Source organism: Podarcis cretensis (assembly GCF_951804945.1).
Source record: "Podarcis cretensis genome assembly, chromosome: 3".
NCBI lineage: Eukaryota > Metazoa > Chordata > Lepidosauria > Squamata > Lacertidae > Podarcis > Podarcis cretensis.
In genome coordinates, this window is record NC_137172.1 from 58,970,585 (window position 1) to 58,994,423 (window position 23,839).

Sequence of the window (23,839 nt, forward strand, 5' to 3'; positions counted from 1 at the left end):
TACAACAAAATGCACAGAAAAACTGCACATTTAATAGTGTCAGATATCACTGGCACTAATCTCAGTATTGAGCCAAAGGACACTAGTTGGAATACCATCATTTGATTACAAAACACGGCATTTTCTCCTAAGTGAAAAACACACAGCAGAATATGATTACATTCCATCCTATTGCTGAGACACAAGAGTCAAACATACACCATTTTTATCTAAATTAGATCTTGCTTGTATTAAATGAAAACCCAGTGTCACAAAACCTTAAGCCAAGTGCCATGAATTTCTAAGGTGTGGGTCTAAAGACTGTCATTTCCTTTCCTATTTTATGAAAGCCTATTTAACCTGCTTCTGAAGATATACAACAATACAAAGATGCCTATTGTTAGTTCTCAACAGGATTCAGAATGACGTTGTTATGCCCACCTCTAGGGTTGCTGTGCTCCAGCTCCCCAAATGCAGGTTGCCCACCATATTACAAAGGCTTTTCAGCTTCAGCCCCCTGGTCAAATTCTTTTCTGTGGACTATGCACTTAAGGAATTTACCCATGCCAATGGGAACCAGAATATGCATATGAAACATTGGAAGTGAAGTGAGAAGGGGCAGAAAGAAGCCTTACTACCAGAGTGATTCCCTAGGAAATAATGGCTCTTGAGTGCTTGAGTTCACTGAGTCTTACGGATGACAGTGGTGCCTTCAGGACAGGACTTTGGGGCAAAAGGTCAGCAAGACCCCACCCCATAAGCACAGTAGGGCTAGCTTATAACATTTTAAAGTAATCCACATCATTATCTAAAAAATATCAAGTTCTGAGTCTTAAGTTCCTATCGCCTCAGTTCATTTCCTGAGTGAAAGCCCCTTTCTTTCAAATTTGTAGTATTGTTCTCAGACAGAAAGACATAACAAGAGACCTTGAGTTGCCCTCTATCTTTATGGCATGGCTCCTGTGCCTTGAACAATTGTCTTACAGTAATTCTCCACAGTGAGGCTATAAGGAAAACTTCACTTGCTAAAATTTGTGTGTTAAGTCTCCTGTGCCTCTAACAGTTGCCTATCAAAGTGAATCAGACAAGCTAATGAGTGGTGTGCAATAGAACATGTAGCAAATACCGGTACTCAGAATATGCAAAAGATTTTCCAATGTCTTGAAGGCATGGGAGACCATGAACTTGGCCCTGAAAAGCAGAGAGCACTCTAATGCAGCGGTGGGGAACCAGTAGCCCTCCAGATGTTGATAAACTATGACTTCCATTGTCCCTAACTATTGGCCATGCTGGCTGAAGTTGAAGTCCAACAACAGCTGGAGGGCCACAGGTCATCCCTTGATCTGGAATCTGAAAAATCAGATCAGTCATTGGAAACACAATACACCAGATTCCCAAGGCTTGCGCCGGGTTCCCAAGGCTTGCACATAGATGCCCGAAGCCCGGGGTGTGTGGCGTTGCTCTCCCTGGGTTCCAGGCTGCAGGCTGCTGTCCGCAAGCCTTGGGAGCCCGGCGGGAGCTCCCGCCGGGCTCCCAAGGCTTGCGGGTAGATGCCCGAAGCCCGGGGTGTGCGGCGCTGCGCTCCCCAGGTTTCGGGCATCTATCCGCAAGCCTTGGGAACCCGGCGGGAGCTTCTGCGAAAGCCTGTATTTGCTCCATAGGATGCACACACATTTCCCCTTCATTTTTGGAGGGGGAAAAGTGCGTCCTATAGAGCGAAAAATACAGTACTTCATGATTGCGCAACGAGAGGCCATGAGCCTCACCTTCTATAGAGGGACCAGTTTCTGTGGCGTTAACAATCCAGCAAGAAATGAGGGGGCTCTCAGGACGGAAGGGAGGGCAATCTAGCTTTTTCTGTGGAGGAAGAATGAGACAAGGAGCCAGGCTACTATGCACACCAACATGGCTGCCCAGCCTATCACCTCAAGTGAGAGCATGACCCAGAAGCCCCAGTGCTGCTGTGGGGAGCTCAGTTAGGCTCCAATTTTAAAGAGGCGTGGGGCCTGTCCAGATTACAGACAGCACCTGTTGCCTCTGAGCTGGCTGGCCTCCATCAAAGATGGAAGAATGAGCTAAGCATGTCTCATTTTCTTATGCTTCAGCAAGTAGTTACTGTATGACAGAAGGGTTGGCAAAAGAATAAGCTGCACTTGCAGTTCTGATGTCAGGAATGCCCCCTCCCCCGGGAATCAATTAGCAAATAGGCTGACCTGGCCTTATTAAGGAAGCCCCAAGTGGAAAGTGAGCCTCTTCCCTCAGCCAAGTAGCTGCCTACCATCTCACCTCAGGTCACCTCGAGCAGCCCACCACCATTTGGGGGCCAATGCAAACAGGCTGAGGCACAGGATACAATAATTCACAGCAGAGAGAAAATGTCCCCGTTCACAATGGCACAAAGGCACCAAGCCCCACAGGGACCAGACTTTTGTGAACACAAGTCAACAACCTCTTCTCATTCACAAAGGATCCCACCTGTATGGCACAGAAAGCCCCTCCTCTAATTTAAGGCTTTGAGTGGCAAAGGATACATGGATATTTCTGCCTCCATAGAATCATAGAATCATAGAGTTGGAAGAGACCACAAGGGCCATTGAGTGCAGCCTCCTGCCAAGCAGGAAACTTGGTAATATTACCATATTACCAGTTACGAAATCCGAGACTAAACTGAAATTAACCTGGCGCTTCAAGTTAACAACAAACAAATAGCATCTTTAAATTTCTGAAGTCTAAAAGCCTAACTTGTCTACCTTATCCTTAACCTGCCTCTTAAGTCTCGTAACCCAGATCCGCAAGCCATTTTCACACATTCAGGGCTACTCTGCACAGTCTGAAAATGTGTTAGGGACAGACTCCTCTTCCGGTACACTCCTTGCTGGTATCTGTGGAGCTGCAGTCATTTCAACACGCAAAGGAGTAGACCTGAATATATAGAAATGGCTGTAGTATACCATAGATACCAAATGCATAACAGCTATGTGCTTATAGAGAAACAACGTAGTTTCTGAGAACCAATTTTCATCTATGAGGAAACATTCCTTTAAGCTCAGGATGTTATCTCATTTAGAGATCCCATTCTAATCAGTTTACAAAGTGCAGTCAATCATGTACCAATGAAGAGGCAACAATCAAAACAGGAGCTTATAGTCTCTGGCTGGAATACTGGAAGAAATGCAGGTGCTGACTTGCTTCATACTGAATTTGGCTTCATATTTCCAAATGAAAACAGAGCTAAGAATCTGCACCAGCTAATGTTCTAAGTAGGCACCACATGGACCATCTAGAATCCTGGCAGAGTAGTTATTAAGTGACTCCACCCACTCTCACTAGCAAATTTCCTTTTCCATGGGTTACCAAACTATCTAGAGATCCAGGGCTCCATCTCTCCACTAGCAAAACCAAATCACTCACAGTGACAGGTCTCCGTGCCCTGACCTTAATTAAAACCATGTGGCCGACTGTAAAGATGTAAATGTGGTAATAACAGATAGTTGGTATAGGAGTAGGCTGAACTTCCTCAAATAAGGAACTCACAGCTTGCCTCCAGTAATTGCTTCTGCTGAGTAACCCCTCGCAGCAAACAGATGCTCAATCAAGGCTCAGCTGCTAGTCAGCACATTGCAAGCAGAGAGGATGTACCTTTGAGACAACTCTCTTTTTTTGCAAAGGATTAAAATCATTGGTACTTTGAGGCTCATCCAGTCCAACCCAGATATGCAGCTGTCCCATACAAGGATCCAACCTGCAACCTTGGCGTTATCAGCAACACACTCTAACCAACTGAGCTCTGTAGAAGTCTGCACTTCTATGTAATTTAGGAAATCACCTGCTCAGAGGCAACAGGAAGCTGATTCAGCTTCATGGGCTACATAGCCGCTTGACTAGTTTTACATTTCAAGCTGTTCTATTGAAACCTTAAGTGTAATTATTAAAATTGCACTAAGTTCTAACCAACTATTCAAAAAGAAGTTTCTAGACATGATTCAGAATTCTTGCTTATCAAGACCCACAGAAGATAATATGTTTGGCTCTTGAACGAAATCAAGCTTTTCAATAGCATGATATCTTGCCAGATCATTATTAATTACTTTGCCTGGGAAGTAAACAGCAGATGCTGCTAGGAGCTAAATTCAAAATGTAAGCATGTTATACATTTCTCTCTTGCACATTGTAGAGAAGAACATTAATATCATGTTTTGTCTTAAGGTTTTAGCTGTTTTTTACATTGTTGGCTTCCATTTTAAAAGGGCAAAAGTCGAAAACAGCCAGCAATGATGCCAGTTCCAACATTGGTGTAAACTCTTCAGTAGTTTGCACACACACACACTGGGGGCGGTGGGAAGAAGAGGGAGAAGCCAGGACAAGCTAATTTGGCCCTACCACAAACAAGTGTGGAGCACAACACTGTCCTGATTCACACATGCCGCAATGCACAGACCCATGCCTTCTACTAGTATGTGTCTATGAAGAAAGGGACAGGGCCTAACAGCTTGTAATTAAGCCTGTCATTTGAAGCATAGGTAGAAATAGGTTTACACCACAAAGGAGATTGAATCCATTTTTTCTATTATAGAACTACAATTACCCTATTAACATTTAAGTCAAAAGCAAAGCTTATAGTTACCGCAGAGTAATCCTGTTGAGACAGCCTGATAAGAGGATTTTCACTAGGAGGCACTGATTGTGCTGTCATTCTGTAAAGTCCTGAGCACAATGCTAAAATTCAAAATCCTCCCATTAGCAATCCACTCAGGTCTTTGGGGACTGTGTGTTTACTTGATCATAAACTGCAGCATGGAAAGATCCATCTTACTTAAGGTGGGGGGGGGGAGAGAAAGGTGGTTGCATCCACTTGTGTTGATTACTAGCAATTCAAGGAGGCAGCTGAGAAGAATAATACCCTGAATCTTTTACCCTGAATTCTCAGAATCTCTTGCCCATTCTCCAGACCCAAGGTGATTAGCAGCTAGTGATGCATGCAAAAGATAAAGGGAAAACAGACAAGGCTTATCATAAGATCAATGGTATGACCTTCAGCCTGCATAATGCTCCTAATATGTTCATCAGACTTATGAATGGGAGGCTAACTGATCTCCAAGGAACCTTCTGCCTGTTCTACTCCAACTTATTTAAGTGCCCAGTCAACATTTAACCAAGCTATGTGGTGTATTGCAGTGCCGTAGGAAATTCAATTTAAATGTTAAATCTTCCAAATGTACATTGCTCAATGAACAAGTCGACTGTTAGAGACGTATTGTTTCCCTGGAAGGACTGGCAACATTATGTTGCAAAGCAGAAGCTATGAGAACCTAGCTGAATTAAATTAGAATCACAGAATCTTAGAGTTGGAAGGGACCCAAGGGTCATCTAGTCCAACCCCCTGAAATGCAGATGAGGTTAGAGAAAGCCAGGTCTAAGTTTCTAGAGTGGATGTGGGGAACATTTGGCCCTCCAAATGTTACTGAGCTACAACTACCATCAGTCCCCACAAGCATGGCCAGTGGCCAGGGATGATGGGAGTTGTAGTTCACCAACACCTGGACGGCCAACAGTTCCTCACACCTGTTCTGGAGGCTAGCCTTTGGTAGGCATAGGCCATGGGTAGGCAAACTAAGGCCCGGGGGCTGGATCCGGCCCAATTGCCTTCTAAATCCGGCCCGCAGTCCAGGAATCAGCATGTTTTTACATGAATAGAATGTGTCCTTTTATTTAAAATGCATCTCTGGGTTATTTGTGGGGCATAGGAAATCGTTCTCCCCCCCACTTCAAAATATAGTCTGGCCCCCCACAAGGTCTGAGGGACAGTTGACCGGCCCCCTGCTGAAAAAGTTTGTTGACCCCTGACATAGGCAGTAGAAGAAAGGAAAACTGCTGTTATTAGTCTCTCAACACATCACCCTATTTAACATTACAGTGTTCCTACTGACAAAGGGAGCAAATTTGAGCAAATGAAAGAATGTAGCTCAAGCAGGTTCTAATTCATGACTGGACTACTGCCCATGCACTCAACATGGAGCTACCCTTGAAGATAGTCCAGAAGCTGCAGCCACTGAAGAATGTAGCTGCAGATTATTGAGTGGGGTAGCTAGGTGGGAGCATACATCACTGGCCCTGAAAGCACTGCACTCCCTGTAAGCTACCACACCATTCAAGGTTTTGATACTGGTGTACTAAAGCCATGAACAGTGCCAATGTGTATGACCCATGGGGTGGCAACTCAGGACAGAGCCTTCTCTATAGCAGTGCCCTGGTTTCTGAACTCAGCAGTCTACCCAGCATCAGCCTCATGTAAACATGCTCTATAACAAGTCATATTATTAGTCCATTTAGCCCAGTAATATCTACTCAGACTAGTAACATTTGGTCAACAGTAGGAAATGATCCTTGCTAATCGTTTGAGAAACAAATGAATTACTTTTTCTCATGTACCAATGGGTAGGTTATTTACCTTCAGGGACAAGCTGCTTACATTGCAGTACTAATCCAATTTCTGAGAGGTTTCTAGACTCAAAACAATCTTCCAGCGATTACTCTTGTAGAAGAAAAGTTTGGCTTTCCTTTGAATGGATTAAATCGGTTGTCCAAGTGTCCCAAGAGTTTTGACCATCATTGAGCCATCACTGGAACATCTTTGAGGCACCCCACCCTTTCGAGTTATGTGGCGCCCCCTCCCGTCTTTTCGTTTTCCATTTTTGTACATATTTGCTTTCTCACTGAGAAGCATGAAAACAAAGTCAGTTGTTAATAAATGTTAGCCTTTGTCCATGCGTCCTTGGAGGTAAACTAAGTTATATCAATTTCTAAGTAACTTTCTACAGTATTGAGAAACTGGCCTGACCTACTCTGCAATTGGCTGAGTAGTCATGCAGCTTTCCCTAGTAACTGTGCCTATTTCTGAAACACAGGAAATCGTTACATACAAAAAATGTCTGCTTTAACCAGGTTATTTTTGTTTCAGGTATGTGTTGTTAGCACAAAAAGAAAGAGGAGTTTCAAGCAACCTAGAAAGCTATGGGCCTGGTGGGTGGGCTCCAAAGGAGGAACATCTGACACAGTTCACAAGCACTTTGCATAAAGTATAGTTAAAACATGCTTTTGTAAGATGTTTCAAAGCATGGCGCTTTTTCAATCCTCAACTGCCAAACATGCGATCGGGGGTGTGCATGTGCATGCAAATGCACATGTTATAGCCAGTTTGGGAAGGGGGCTGGGAAACAAAAACAAAAATCTAAGTATATGAAGCAAAATTAAGATGTTAAAACAATGTAATAAAAATGAATGAATGAATACAAGCGTGCCTGGTGCCTAAAGATATGTAACAAAGCATTCCAATGGTTTTAACCCCATCAAGAGCAGGCCACCTCCCACCCACCCAGTCTGACCATCCACGAATAGTGCCTTAGTCTTATCTAGACTGAGCCTCAGTTTGTTGGCTCTCATCCCATCCATTATTGAGGCAAGACAAAGGTCTAGCACATCCACTGCCACACCTGCCAATGTAAAGGAGAAGCAGAGCTGTGTGTCATCACCATATTGCTGACCATGTACTCCAAAACTCTGGATTACCCCACTCAGTGGTTTCATGTAGATGTTAAACAGCACGGGGGGTAAAATCAAACCCTGAGAAACCCCACACTGAAGGCTCAATGGAGCTGAACAGCACTTCCCAATCATCACCCTCTGGAAATGACCATCCAAAGTAGGGCCACAACCATTGCCAAGCAGTTCTACCTACCCCTAAGTCAGACAGCAACTCTAGATGGATACCATGGTTGATGGTATGAAAGCTGCTGAGAGGTCAAGGAGAATTAAGAGGGACACATTTCTCCCGTCTCTCTCTCTCTCTCAACAGAGGTCATCATACTGAGCAATCAAAGCACTTTCTGTGCTAAAACTGGGCCTAAACCCCAACTGAAATGGATCTAGAAAATCAGTTTCCTCCAAGAGCGCCTGGATCTGGTCTGTGACCACCTGCTCAAGAACCATGTCCAGGTATTGGCCATTGGCCAGTAATTACTTAGATTTTGCAAATTCAGGGAGGATTTTAGTACATGAGAACCCACCCTAAATGCTGCAAAAGGCCTGCGACATACTGTTTATGCAGCCTCTGAACCAGGACTGTAGGTAACCATAGCAACCAGCTCAATTCTGAAGTGCACAGCAGATAAGTCAGGTGAGAAGCATTCACTGAAGTAGGTGCAGACAAATATAAATATTAATACATCAGTCATTGGCTAACATGAATGAAATTCCAGGAGATGGAAAAACACTACAAGCCAGATTTAAAGTAGCTCACAAAATGAGTTTACACACACTTGGGTGCCATTAACATCTAGCCATACAGCCTATGTTGATTCACTATTAAACCTGTGAAGACACAACACTTGAAAGGAAAATGTTCATTTCACAGTATCACATGAAGCCTTTACTTGAAAGCCTCTTTAGCTTCAATGAAATTTGCTCTCAAGATATGCTAACACAGCATTTGTAATGCCAAAACACCTTAGTTTGTTATAAGTAGCAGCAAGCAAGACATTGTCTTGAGTTCAGGGGAGTGGTAGGCAGAATGCCTGGCTCCCCTTCTCATTCATAGTATAGATGCCTGGTGAGGTGATAGGCCAGGTAATGGGCCATTAAGGGAACAAAGGAAGGGGCTATGCATGAGAAGACAAATGGGAAGGGGCCCCTCATTCAACTCATGGGTAGCTAGAAGAACAAATTACAGATAGGTAGCCGTGTTGGTCTGCCATAGTCAAAACAAAATAAAAAAATTCCTTCCAGTAGCACCTTAAAGACCAACTAAGTTAGTTCTTGGTATGAGCTTTCGTGTGCATGCACACTTCTTCAGATACACTGAAACAGAAGTCACCAGACCCTTCTATATAGTGAGAAGGTGGGGAGGGGTAAGGCCAAACCTTACGCCAAAGAATAAACGGACATAAATCTGACATCAGGAATCACAAGACAGAGAAACCAGTAGGAGAACACTTCAATCTCCCAGGACATTCTATACAAGATCTCAAAGTAGCTGTTCTATTACAAAGGAATTTCAGAAATAGACTGGAAAGAGAAGCTGCTGAATTGCAACTTATTACCAAACTTAAAACCATGGAGAGACCTGGTCTGAACAAAGACATTGGATTCTTATCTCATTATACATGACAAAGCCATTTTTCACCTTCTCACCCCTTGCTTTTTCCTGTAAGACCTATTGCAGTTGTTAAGAGTCGTCAACAGGCTCATCACAGCTATCTGCCAATCACCCAATCCCACCACCCTTCTGAGTAATACCCCTCCCCACCTTCTCACTATATAGAAGGGTCTGGTGACTTCTCTTTCAGTGTATCTGAAGAAGTGTGCATGCACACGAAAGCTCATACCAAGAACTAACTTAGTTGGTCTTTAAGGTGCTACTGGAAGGAATTTTTTTATTTTGTTTAGAAGAACAAAGGCAGAGTTGAGAGCTGAGAGTTGAGTAATGTGCACTAGAAGCTCGGGGGGAAGCTGCAGATTGGGAAGTCAGAGAAAGCCAGGGGGGTGTATGATTTCTGCTTGAATCCAAGGCTGGGGCTTTGGGAGAACAAGATCCTCTTGGGCTGTTGATGTTGATGTTGTATGCTCAGGTTGTATATATGTGAAAATAAACCATATATCCTAAAGACACTACGGTCTCCGCTGTATCACATTCTGAAGGAAAAAAGAACCCTGGGTAACTGCATCTTGTTAGAGAATAACTTTAGTGTACATGTTCCCCAAAAGAGTGTATTTGCATGTTTCGATTTCTTAATGTCTGTATTATCACATTTTTGTGGTTCAGGTTCATTGCATACCAAATACTGAAGATGAAACTGCAATACAAACTGCAGAATATTTGTTCTCCATTAAATTGTTTTAATCATTATTTGATGATATATCGTATGTAATTTCTATAAATCGCTTTAGGACTTCTGCTGGCTAAATTATGCCACGAAGACGACAATTGTGCAGTGAGGAGGATTCCCATCGCTGGAGAGTACAAGAATGTAATCCTGAAGTTTTCCTCTTCTCTACTCTTGTACATACAGAAAGTAGCCTCTTGCATATCATTCTGTGTTTTCCAAGTTGATTTATGGAAGAATTCAATGAACTGGTTTACTGTCATCACCTCGTTATTATGTACTGTAAAATAATATGTTTAGTATTTTACCCTCCTAGTGACCCATTTTTTTGTCAGTCATGTAATGTTTTATTATTTAGGTGTGTACATTTTTTAAAACAGAAAAATAAATTTTAGATATAGATATAGATATATAGATATATGGATATATAGAAGGAGCCCGATGAGACTAGCTATGGATAGTATATGTATATTTTCTACCCCGGTACAAGATGGGTCTTGCTTATATAAAGATAATCCACCAAGGTTTAATTTCCCCAAACTTGGACTGTAACCCCAATTGACAGGTGAAGGGTCATCATGAAGAGAAGAGAAGAGAAGAGAAGAGAAGAGAAGAAGAGAAGAATGGAATGACTGGATTGCAGCCTGGGGCAAGTATTCTGAAGAAGATGATGTGTTATGAAGGAGCTTTCCCAACATGGAAAATATACAATATACTATAATTTCATTAGAGACTGATCAAGCCTGAAATACTCCTCTGATCTAGGGAACAACTGCAGCCATTCATTTATACTGTTTGCATAGCCTCATTCTTGCATGCCATGCTCCGAATACCAGAGGAGGAAATACATGCTTTAAACTCAATCCAATATTAATCATGGGTTAAGTAGCTTTGACAGCCACTTCCAAGTCTGAAGAATGCCGTCAACTTGGAGAACCTTGCTACTTGAAGTAGACCTACACCTAGTTCAGCAGATTTCACCACAATCTGTAACAGCAGTGTTGGAGGAATTTGTTCAGTATGAAGTGCCACTTAAGGACTGGTTGCAGGTAATTTTGGCAGTTTTCACTTAAAGAGCTATTCACTTGCTTTTTAACATGGCAGACGCCAATTCCAGATGTTACATACATATCCATAGCTTTACTGTTGGAGCCACCCTCAGATGCTGTATGAACAGGGAAATGAAGGCTTGTCTAATCATGATCTTGCCACAGCATATGTATTAAGATGTCATCTTGAAGACTTTCATCAGTTTAGCACAGGCATAGGCAAACTCCGGCCCTCCAGCTGTTTTGGGACTACAACTCCCATCATCCCTAGCTAACAGGACCAGTGGTCAGGGATGATGGGAATTGTAGTCCCAAACATCTGGAGGGCCGGAGTTTGCCTATGCCTGGTTTAGCAGCACACCAAAAAAACACCCAGGACCCAGCATGATGGTCTAGCAAAGTGATGGAAGATAGAAAGCTGCCTTACACAGAGGCAGACCATTGATCCATCTAGCTCAGTATTGTCTGCACTGACTGCCAGGGCCTATCCAGGGTTTTAGTCTTTCAGAGTCTGGGGATTGAATCTGGGACCTACACGCAAAGCACTTGCCCTGCTACTGAGCCTCGACCCTGGAGTTATGCAAAAACCAGCTTGATCCTCAGAGTATGCGCTTTTTTCAAACAAGTCAATAGGATTTAATCTGGGACACAGTTTCTCAACAAAAACGGTTCATTTCACATACTGTGGTAACCAGGTATGGACAACTTTTTTTTTTTACCCTTACTAGCCCATAAAACAATTACTGTCATTCCTTCATACTGCTTCCCTTGTCCTTACATTACTTTTGAGGAAGCAGACAGGAAATAATTCCTGAAACTGGGAGGAGTATCCACTCCTGAGGGGACTTTTAAGTTTGTTAGCTTAGTTAACCCCTTCCCTGCCTTGCCAACTGAGAACAGTTCAATACAATACTTATTGGATAAAGTACACAAAAATAATGGATAAAGACTATTCATGTGCTTTTTACAATAATCACTTTTCTATCATACACTTTTGAATTGGACAGCTGCCTCCTTGTTTATCTTACATGAATGGTCACAAAAAGCTTTGCCCTCCAAGCACAAAACGTTGAATGACAGAATCTGTAGTATCCAGTCAAATTCATGAGTTTTTTGGATTCTGAATGTAGGTGTAAGAAAAGCCTACACATCTGCACAAATGGCAATTTGTCTGCTATTGGCTCAGAATATGCTATTCAGAATCACTTCAGTTTCTGCAACTAAACTCTTTTCATGTATTGAAACAGTACACCAAAAAATATTCTTTTCTTGCTAGCAAGAGGGTGCAAGGAGACCCTCCAATCACTCCAATTTTGGCACAGACTCCGAAAATACGTTGTAGTGGGTGAAGACAGGGGCAGAGGAAGGGGTGTGTGGTGGGGGAGGGCCGCCCCAGGTGTCACCACTGTAGGGGGTGACAAAATGCAGGGCAGCACTCACCACGGGGCCTGCAGTGCACCCGACCCACATGTCTCTCCTGGGAGTAATGCGGTGGCTTAGGCACCCACAGGCTCCATGCTGCCCTAAACAGTCCGCGCGCTGCCTCCCCCTCAGCTGTAGGGTGTCTGAGTGGGAGGAGGCAGGCAGACTCCTTGAGGCCCTGCGGAGTGTCCTGCCCAGCTTGCCCCGCCCTGCAGGTGGCTGGCCCCACCCCCACAGGCAGCTGGCCCCGCCCCCTGGCACAGGGCACCCACACCACCCAACTGGTTTGCTCCGCCGCTGGGTGAAGCACACGCCCAACAAAACCAGGTGTGGGAAACTTTTGACCCTCCAAATATTGCTGAACTCCCACTCCCATCAACCCGGGCAATTAGTCATGCTTGCTGAAGCTGATGGGAGTTGTATTTCAGCAACACCTGGAGAGCCCAACATTCCCAACACCTGAACAAAACATTTCCCTACCCACTTCTGTATCATGTCTTTAAATCAAGGGCCCCTCCCCACCTGTTTTATTACATGTGTATCCTGCAACATTTTCTCGACACAATAACAGAGAATTAGTGCTGGATTTATCCTGCTTTAGCTGTTCAGCAATACTTCCACAGTGCAGCCACACTGCTGCTGTTCAGAGGGGCTATAGAGCAACAAAAGAAGCCATAAAAATAAAGCAAACATTTGTGGTATAAAGAGGTCTGCTATTTTCCTGGAAAAAGAGGTGCCGAGACTCACCATGAACGCCTCCCTTGTTCTCTTATAATGGCAATGGTGCTCACCCAAGAGGTGCCGGAACTGAGTTCCAGCAAGTTCCGGCTGGAAAAAAAGCCCTGATAAAGAGATGGGATTTCAGTGGAAGTTACAGAATATGCACCGAATGGAAATGAAGAAGTGTGACTATCCCAAAACCTTTGCATGTGCAAATAGCACTGAGAGCAGGACTGCATGTAACGACTCCAGTAGCACTGTAAGCACAAATAATCATGAATGTGCAATAAATAGGATATATGGAGAGGCCCCAAGACACTATCCTTCAACCTTGTGTTCTAACAAGGTTAGATTCAAAGTAAAACACTTTAATATCCCAGGAGCTCATCAAGTATGTGCTCAACTTCAACTAGAACTGGGTTTACAATATTTCTGCAAGTTAATTGTCATCAACACAGATATACAATTTTTGAGAGCACTACATGAGATAATGAATTATCCAACAGAAACTAATCATGTTATTACATGCTCCCCAATTTCTGGGTGGTGAGAAGTTTCAGAAGCGTAGTGCTTACTCAAGTTTGAGTCTACTGTGGAATGAGGCCAGCAGTGTTGTGTAGTATTTGTGCTTATATACAAATAAATGGGATAAAAACGCTCTACCGCATGTTCCAATGTTCAGCGCCACATCAGGGACAACCAGCACCTCAAAACGCTTCCAAAACCAACTCAGCTCCCATTGGCCTTTCTCCCAAACTGCCATGTCTTCACATATAAGGTTAAAAACAACACCCCCAGGCAAAGGAGGAAGACAGACATGGTTCTCTTCTCCAAATAGTCTCGGGCTATTTTCTTAGTCACTGCTAAAGCCTGCTATTGACAGCCATCAGCTAATCTCCTGAACAAAGGGAAAGAAATGGGCAGTTTTACCAAGACTATCAACAAATTCGAGCTCTGGAGTTGGAAAGAATCCCAAAGATCACCCAGCCAAACCAAAATCCCACATCATGGTGTGAAATGTAGAGCATACACAACTGCACATAAGAACAGCGGTCAACACAAGTGGGTTTTTGGTTTTCTCACCCCTGTGAATACGCCTTCCAAATAAACAGATAAACAACTACCTGACATTCAGAAGACATCTGAAGGCAGCCCTGTTCAGGGAAGTTTTTAATGTGTGACATCTTAGTGTATTTTTGGTCTTTGTTGGAAGCCGCCCAGAGTGGCTGGAGAAACCCAGCCAGATGGGCGGGGTACAAATAATAAATTATTATTATTAAAGGTAAAGGTAAAGGTACCCCTGCCCGTACGGGCCAGTCTTGACAGACTCTGGGGTTGTGCGCCCATCTCACTTAAGAGGCCAGGGGCCAGCGCTGTCCGGAGACACTTCCGGGTCACGTGGCCAGCGTGACATCGCTGCTCTGGCCAGAGCCAGAGCCACACACGGAAACGCCGTTTACCTTCCCGCTGGTAAGCGGTCCCTATTTATCTACTTGCACCCGGAGGTGCTTTCGAACTGCTAGGTTGGCAGGCGCTGGGACTGAGCAGCGGGAGCGCACCCCGCCGCAGGGATTCGAACCGCCGACCTTTCGATCGGCAAGCCCTAGGCGCTGAGGCTTTAACCCACAGCGCCACCTGCGTCCCCCTATTATTACTACTATTATTATTATTATTTCATGCTTCAAGAGACACACTTACCTGTCTCTACCCCAAAAGATGATGTCCTTGTCAGTTTTGCCTTTCTCCCCTGTGCCTTTTCCCCTTTATCGAAAAGCATTATTTGCACTATCATCTGGTGTCCAACTCCCCCCCCCCCTTCTAGAATTAAGCCGCAAGACTGTTCAACAGAGAGAGGTAGGAGATTCCTTTGTGATATCCCAGCTGCTCAGTCAGTCAGTACACTGCTCAGGCGAGTAGGGGTTAGACTGCTGAGCAATCCCCAGTCAGCCAGGAAGCTCACTAGGTAACCTTGGGACAGCCATGCTCTGTCAGCCTAACTTACCCACAGGACAGTTTGGCAAGGACAAAATGAAGGTGAGTGTGATATACACTACCTTGGAGAAAGGGCGAGATAAATACTGCAATTAACAATTCTGCTTCCGACTGACAAAACTTGTCACACGCCCTTCTGAGTTTGCTCCTCAAGAGGTGACTGTGTACTTAACAGGATGATGAGCACACTTTCTGGAGCAGAGCAGCTCCTATTTTCATACATGTCTGCATGCAATATTATTTGTTGGTCTATGAGAATGCAGAATGCTGGTCTGATCCAGCAGAGGTCTTCTTACTGGAGCTTCTGTACAAAAATAATACGTATCTTGGATAGAAGTGTGGGTGTGCTGCTCATCTTCTCAGCCACTGCAAGTTCATTTCCTCAGGGATAAGAGGTTTTTATTTATTTTCAAATAAATTGTATGTGCCACTTTTTGGCCCTTAGGAATACACCCTAAAAGCAGCTTAAAATAAAGCAATTAAAGCATAATTTCAACCCAATTGAGTAATCAAACAGAGAAGCATATTTCTCCTGAAATATTTCATGTGGCATTTTGACAGTTCCACAAAGGATGGCATCGTGGTAGAGATGGGCTGCCCAGAGCGGAAAATGTGACAAGTGGTGTCACTTTCCAAAGCAGCAGTAAAAATGCACCTTCAGAGGCTGCCATAGCTGTCAGACCATTGGTCCATTCTAGCTCCATACTATCAACAGTGACTGGCAGACTTTGCCCATGAGCCCTTCTTCCACACTATCATCTCCAGAGCAAGGAGCCAAATGCTCCCAGAGCAGCAAAGTAGTGCCCCAAATATAATTCACCATGATGCTTTGGCTAGCAGGCTGAGCAACACAGTTCTCCTGTAGCGGCTTCAATATTCCACTTTTATTAGCTACAAAATGAACACTCTTATTGTATATTAATCCCACCTCAGTATGCTAGACAATGATGAATGTATGAAGTATAGATTGCTTTTTTTCTATCAAGCCAATCCATTTAGAGTCCCTGGAACAAACAGGCTGATATGTATTCTGATGTGACCCTGTTTAACACACACACACACACACACACACACACACACTATTGTGTTTGGGACTTGGCTTAAAAATGAACCTCATCAAGTTTCAAGATTCTTTTGATCAGACGGGGGCATATACACACTGAACTGAGCATTTTCCTTTTCCTGTAGTAATTAAGTTGCATTCTTACTGTAGTAACTAGCCATCCTGAAATCACTTCCTTCTGTTTTACCATATCCATTACTTTAAAAATAGAAAAGACAAGGGTTCCCTGAATAATGATTTATTTATGTTCTAAATATAGATCATCATCTCACTCACATCAGGTTTCAAGATTTTTAAAGTAACAGGCACCATAAAGAATGCTTTTAAAGCCTTTACCCAACACTTTCCAGATATGATCCATTCTCTGAAGAGTCAAGTCAGAAAATATTTATAGCTTTAAACATCACTTTGTTTGCAAGCTTTTATTGCAAACTACTTTGTCGTAAACTAAACCTTATTAAAATTGCAGCTTCTAGGAGTCGTGTTGCGTGAGTGATCCACAGACCCATTACAATCTATTAAGAGGAATGACCTGCACTTAAGATTCTGGAGGGCAAAGTTAGCCAGTCGCAACATTAGTCATCAACCTTGCTTTGCAATGCAGTGCATTTATCTTGTCTAAGCCGCAGTTTCTCAAATAGGGCAAGATGCGGCCACCAGGAACAATTGATCTAGGAAACTGGTTTAACGCGGCCACAAGTGGTTTCTATGAGATACTAGCTGTTGTCTGCATCTTGAGACCAGAAGGAGTGCTTTGCCTCTGGTTTAGAGCCCTTCTGAGAAGTCCATCCAGGTGTGCTCCCTGAATTGACAAAGTGATTTGGGGATGTGGGTCCCTCCGGATCTTGGGGGGTGGTTCCTCAGGAGATGCATGCTTAGAGAGTACAAACTCCCGAGACCTGTGGAGGTGGGAAGTCTCATGTTTCACTGCTCCTGATCTGTGGGGCTCAGGCTTGGTCATGATGCTGGGACCTGGGTTGTCCTCCAGTGCCACTGGACTAATGATTGGGCTGGCCATCAGTGTTGGGGCCTAGGTTGCTGTTCTGAGTCCACAGATCTGCCACTGATCCAGCCAGCAACTCCGCATCAGAGCAAAGGCTACTGCTTTAGGCAAGGGTTATGACAAGCTATAGAACAGTGTGAACTTGGCTTCTTGTTGAGCACTGGTCTGCATCTCTATGCTGTTGAAGTTGCTAGAAAGAAAGTGAAGAGATCCCTCAAAAACATATGCAAGTGAAGCTTAATATGCAGAGGCGCAGCACAGGGTCTTCAACAATCACTACCATGTGGGCTTAGATCCTTGCACAAGAGCCCTTATCCTCCTCTCATGCACACACAAGCCTTCCCCCAAATGTAGACATTGCATAATGTCCAGCCAGTTTACTACATCACCCTAGCATCCTTGGTACCCAAAAAAGTCTTAGCGGTACTGGGGATTTGAATACAATTTCCCAGCACTGAATAATGCTTTCCCTTTTTTGTGGAAGTGTCCAGTTCCAAAAAAAGGTAGTTCAATTGAGGCTTTTTTGGACTTAGTTACTAATGAAAACTTAGTCATCTGCATCCTCCACCACATCTGCCCTTGAAGTCAGCTAGGAGAGGTGGCATACTAGGGAAGCTATATCTAAAATAAGTCCAAAAGCATTTAAGGTCAATAAATATATTCAAGTACCAAAATAACACCACAAATATTTTGATGCGTGTAGATAAGGCAGATCATACAACAGGCCATCATGGATTTTCCATCTGATAAAGCCAGGCATAGGCAAACTCGGCCCTCCAGATGTTTTGGGACTACAACTCCCATCATCCCTGACCTGTGGTCCTGTTAGCTAGGGATGATGGGAGTTGTAGTCCCAAAACATCTGGCGGGCCGAGTTTGCCAATGCCTGGATAAAGCCTTCGCAGTGTTATAAACCAGCTACCATGGCTATGATCTGTAAGCTTAACATTTAGTTCTGCCTAACCTGGGACGAAGGGATGCAGGTGGTGCTGTGGGTTAAACCACAGAGCCTAGGGCTTGCTGGTCAGAAGGTCGGCGGTTCGAATCCCCCCGACGGGGTGAGCTCCCATTGCTCGGTCCCTGCTCCTGCCAACCTAGCAGTTCGAAAGTGCGTCAAAGTGCAAGTACATAAATAGGTACCGCTCTGGCGGGAAGGTAAACAGCGTTTCCATGTGCTGCTCTGGTTCGCCAGAAGTGGCTTAGTCATGCTGGCCACATGACCCGGAAGCTGTACGCCAGCTCCCTCGGCCCATAAAGTGAGATGAGCGCCACAACCCCAGAGTCAGCCACGACTGGACCTAATGGTCAGGGGTCCCTTTACCTTTAACCTGGGACAAAGTGAAGAACTCTTACACCAGAATGCTCACCCATTCACACATTCTCCCATGTACCATCTCATGATCTGTGGGTGCCAGTGCCTGCATGGAGCTGAGCTGGGCCAAACCAATTCCAGGAATGCAAGCCTGGGGCTGATCAGATTCTAGCAAATGTATAGTATTCACTTTTGATCCAAGAAATCAAAGTGCAACCTTTATAATGAGAGGACTAGTCAAGCTGATCTTACAAGTATCAACAAGGTTTTTCTAGCATACTTTTCTAGCCTCATCCTTTCAGAGGCTCCAAATATTCAAATGTGTGTTATTGCTAATAACACACGTGAACTTTTCAGATTAAAGAACTTGCTTATTTAAGCACCAACATGTTAAAAGTGCACAACTTTAATGCTACCTTTCTTGCTGAAAATATTATCTGGAATAGAATAGGTTTTTACAATCTCCCCCCCCCCCCATGAGAATGGCAAGAAGAAGAAATCAGAACAAGTTTCTGGCTTGAGCATTTAATCATCACAATCTGTCTGAGGATTTGCTTTCCTGTAGGCATAAGAAATTGCAGCTTTATTAACCACTTATTTTACAATAATTATACCTAACACATGTATGAATCCAAAGTCATTTCCTGTCTCTGAAATTAATTATGCTTATGCCCTAATTATATACTGTATTTATATTTTCCTTTTCTTATTATAACCAGAACGGTCAGTAAAATTACCACTTGCCTTGATGCACCTAAAGGGGCTAAACACTTCCCAAAAATGATCAAAGGAGGAATGAGCAACACTCAATGTTTCCCCCAAGAGCCACAGAGTCTTTAGTGGAAGGTGGGGCAGGAAGACATGAATTCTCCCACTTGAACCTTCCATATCATTGAGGCTGGCTGGCACTTTGAACAGAAGCACTGAAGTTAGAAGGGAAGGACACGGCAACATTTCACTTTCACATCTTGCAGACTTCAGGTGATTCCTTGACCAGTCTTGCCAAAGCACTGAACACCATACCTAACTCAACTATAGCTGTATAGAATAACGCCCCTGACAAGCTGTGCAAGTGTTGCACTATGTGGCTCCACCCAATAAGACAAAACCATCAGAACAAGATCTAAATTGGCACAATTTACTGACAAAGCTTCTTCCAGCTACGACAGTACACTTCACTTAAAACAATGGAAGATGTATATTCTACACTGCATTAATATTTAGACATTTTCCTTTGATGTGTGCTGCAAGAAACTCTAATGAAGCCTGCCCTCGGGTTCTTAAGTCTTTACCAGCTTTCAGTTAGGCTAGATGCCCAATAAGCCATTAGAACATAAAACAGAGAATTCATTCCAAATGCTTTTTCTGGCCTATTTCTAAATGCTATAGAAATAGCTACATGTGGAGTGCCATAATGGAGGACCATCATTGGTTACAATGGACACAATGACTATGTTCCACCTCTGCTGTTAGAGGCAGCTTGCCTCTGAATGCCAGTTGCTGGGGGATCACAAGTAGAGAAAGCAATACAGTGGTACCTTGGGTTAAGAACTTAATTCGTTCTGGAGGTCTGTTCTTAACCTGAAACTGTTCTTAACCTGAAGCACCACTTTAGCTAATGGGGCCTCCTGCTGACACTGCTGCACGATTTCTGTTCTCATCCTGAAGCAAAGTTCTTAACCCGAGGTACTATTTCTGGGTTAGCGGAGTCTGTAACCTGAAGCGTCTGTAACCTGAAGCGTCTGTAACCTGAAGCGTCTGTAACCCAAGGTACCCCTCAGGTGCTGCCTGCAGGCTTCTGTGAGAGCATGATGCTGGACTAGATGGGCCTTCAGCCTGATCCAACCAGGCTCTTCTGCTTAATTCATTCACATATTAAGCAGGGAGGGGAGGTGTCCAATTCTGAACCTCCCCCAATGTCTTACCCTTCTCCCATTCAATGACTGCTCTCTCCAGCCAAGTTCACCTCATGTACTGGAGTGAAACAGGCAGGGAAGTGCCTGAAACTATTGTGAGGCGAAGTGTAAAGAGTTCAAGTCTTTTTCCCAGCATACTTCTTTTTGTGACAAAAGTAGACCTTTATCCATTAATATGCTGAATGTGTGAACAATCACGACTACCTCCACTTTGGCCCTCAGTGAGACAAAAAGGGGGGGTCTTTAAGTGTGTGCACATGGAGCATTGCAGCAGGGTGATAAGCTGCTACAAAACACTAGCATGTCAGTGAGTTGACTAAGCTACCACCCTTTGCCCTAACTTACGGTAGTTTTCTAATTCCACAGGATTTTTGTATGGAGTTACATTCAATGAGCTCTCACCCTGAGTTTGAAATACTTCAGCAGAGATTCAGGTTTGCCACCTCAATGACAACTAGACTTCCAAGGTCATCACTAGAACTAGATATGGGAGGTCTGTAAATAGCCCATTTCTTAGATTGTTAACAGCAACAACAACTGAACAGCGCACAAATTTGGGAGGGGAAAAGAGAGAATTGAATCTGGACCATGGGGGTCAGGGTAGGATGAGGAAAGGAGTTTTGGCTCCCCCCCCCCCACCTTGGAACCATTAATCCCAATTACAATCAACCACAAGCTTCTTTGTTTCATAGGACAATATTACAGGTATGATACCTGTGTCCCCCTTGACAAGGTATTGGGGAAATAGCAGCTTGAGAGTGGGGGATAATTTTCATTGGGAAAATAGTGCAGAGTTGCAAGTCTCCATTTCCCAAACAACCAAGGTTTTGATCTAAATCATAACCCCCTTCCCAGCTGTTATTTATAGTAATAATACTAATAATTTATTATTTGTACTCCCCCTGCCCATCTGACTGCGTTGCCCCAGCCACTCTGGGTGGCTTCCAGCATATATAAAGACATAGTAAAACATTAAACCTTAGCTTCCCTATACAGGGCTGCCTTCAGATATGTCCTGAAGGTAATATAGTTACAGTACTCATTTAATTCTTTAAGAAATTTATAGTCGGAAATAACACAACCACTCTTTCCCCAATTTGCTATTTGAACAGAAGCTAACTATCATAGCAAAGTCAAAAGAACCTAATTCCAAAAGCAATTCAATCCTGCTAGAAATTAAGCATTCATTCTTCCAATCAAATATAAATTGTGCAAGATACTATTTGCTAACCTGATGAGCACTTGGCTTCCTTAGGGACAACTCATCATCCCCCAGGAAAGGAGATTCTTGCTTTCCCCATTATACATACTGAACTGTCACTCACTGTTCTTTCACCGGGAAAATTCCCAACATGCAAGTAAGGGAATAAGCAACATTCTCATTTAACATGTCCAAGCACAAGCCTGGACACATTCCACCAAACTCCAACATGAAACAGGCTCTGTAGGAGAAAAGGACTGCCAACTCCGTTGAAATGAACCCCCAAAGGCACTGATCTGGTTCTTTTTCTCTGGCACTAAGTTGACTACAGACAAGATTAAGGTAGGCAACACTCACGATTTAAAAATATATCTAATCACTCCACCTCCCATGCTCCTCTCCTTACAGAAACATCTAGTAACATACGACCTCTAGTTAGTATGCAAGCCTGACAGAAGCACTCACTGGTTGCGATGTCCTCCCCATTTTACGCATTATCCGAAAGCGGAGAGCCCACTTAGCCTAACAAATTAAGGCTGGCCTCAGATATTAAAACAGTTTCCATCTCTTTGCACTTTAAACCTGCGATCTGAGATCACACTGAGAGGTTAGCAAGCCGACAGCTCCGCGTACACTAATGAATATCATTATCAACAGTACGTGGTATGGCGGGCTGGTGGGGTTTTGAGCCAAGAAAGAGGCAAATAAACCATTCATAGAAGTGAGCGCGCTCCTCCGCGTTGCCGGCCGAGGATTTGAGCTAAGCCGCTGTAGGCAGAAGCGCGGAGGGTAATGAGCATCACATGATCCCGAGGAGAAGCGCCGCATGCAGGAACCCCCAGAACCGCCCACTCAGCACACCTAGGGCAAAATAGACACGGATTTGTTTTAAGTGGCAACAACGTGCCCCTTTATTTGGTGGTGGGAAGTGGGAATCTTGCATAGCTCCCCCCCCTCTCTCTCTCACACACACACCCTTAAGAGGGCGAAGCTGAAGGGGAGACAGAACACGGGAATGTCATTTAGAGGTGGCTTCATTCAGATTCACACACACATTCCCGGCGTTTTCCTCAGCCAGGGAGATCTTCACACTCCGGTGCAATTTATAAAACGACCGTGATGAAAAGGAATCCCCAATATGCAAATGAGAGGATTAAAAATGGCATGCAGGTTAATTAAAAAAAAATGCGATCAAATCAGGAAAGCGGTTTTGTAGAAGGCGCTGGAGAGGCAGCGTGTTGCTCAGTCTCCCTGCTCGCCAGGATGCCGCTTCCCGAGGCAGGGAGGGCGGATTTAAAGTACTTGTGGCTCCTACTTGCTGGGCGCTCTCCGGCCAGCCGGGAGCCGCGGAGGGCTGTGGGGCGTGTCTGGGGGCCTCGACGGGGCGCCCTTCCCTCCTGCCTTTCGGATCCGGGCCCCGATCACCCCGAAGGCTCCCTCCTTCCCTCCCGGGATCAGTTCCCCAGCCAGGAGTACCTCGCAGCCGTAGAGCTGCCCGAGCTGCTCCACGATCCACTCCTCCAGCACGAGCCTTTTCCGCAGCTCCTTGCGATCGTATTTGACCGTCACTTTGCCCTGCTGGTGGCGCCGCTGCTGCTGCTGCTGCTGAACTTGCACCACCGCCGCCGCCGACGGGGCCACCGACTCTTCCCGGGACGAGCCGCCGCCGCCGCTCTGGAAGAAAACGCGGTTCCCTCCGCCTCCTCCGGTGGCGGCGGGCCCCGGCTCGCTGCCCCCGGTCGCCACCGACATGGTCTGCTTCAGCCCCTGCTGCGCGGGGAGACCCGATCCTCCGGGGGTCTCGGGCTGGCGGGGTCTCTGTTACGGCTGCCCGCCGAGGTGCTCTATGCCCGCCACGCCGCCGTGCCACAGCGCGCTGCCAGCCCTGCCTGCACCTGCAGCTCGCAGCCTCGCATCGCGCTGCGCTCGCCGCCGCTTCAGCCCTGGAAGGAGGGGCGGGGCGTCCGGCGGCCTGGAAACGGGGCGGGGAGAGCGCCTTAAAGGCGCAACTCGCCGCCCGCCTGACGTCAGGCAGATTCCCGCCCCCCTCGAGCGCTTCTTGGGGTTACCAACGTTCCCCGTTGCCAGTGCTCTTGTGCCTTTAAGTAAGCAAGCTTCATTAGGGCTACCACTTCGTGACTGCATAGTGGCTAGGCTGGAATTCATCAGGTGAAGCTTTGCCCAAGGTTCACCTGCTGAATTTCCTCCCACCTGTTCATAATAATAATAATAATAATAATACTTTATTATTTATACCCCGCCCATCTGGCTGAGTTTCTCCAGCCAGCTTTCTGAGCAGCTCCC

The 23,839-nt window shown here is 44.8% G+C and overlaps 1 protein-coding gene across 1 annotated transcript in view; it reads right to left on the reverse strand.

The window, feature by feature from the left end:
* Positions 1-23,479, reverse strand: part of PPP1R14C (protein phosphatase 1 regulatory inhibitor subunit 14C) — a 43,551-nt gene extending 20,072 nt beyond the window's left edge. The window contains exon 1 of the mRNA XM_079971583.1: positions 23,012-23,479. Coding sequence (XP_079827709.1) covers positions 23,012-23,287 — 276 coding nt within the window. The 5' untranslated portion in view covers positions 23,288-23,479. The remainder of the gene's footprint in view (positions 1-23,011) is intronic.
* Between the last annotated feature and the right edge of the window lie 360 nt (positions 23,480-23,839).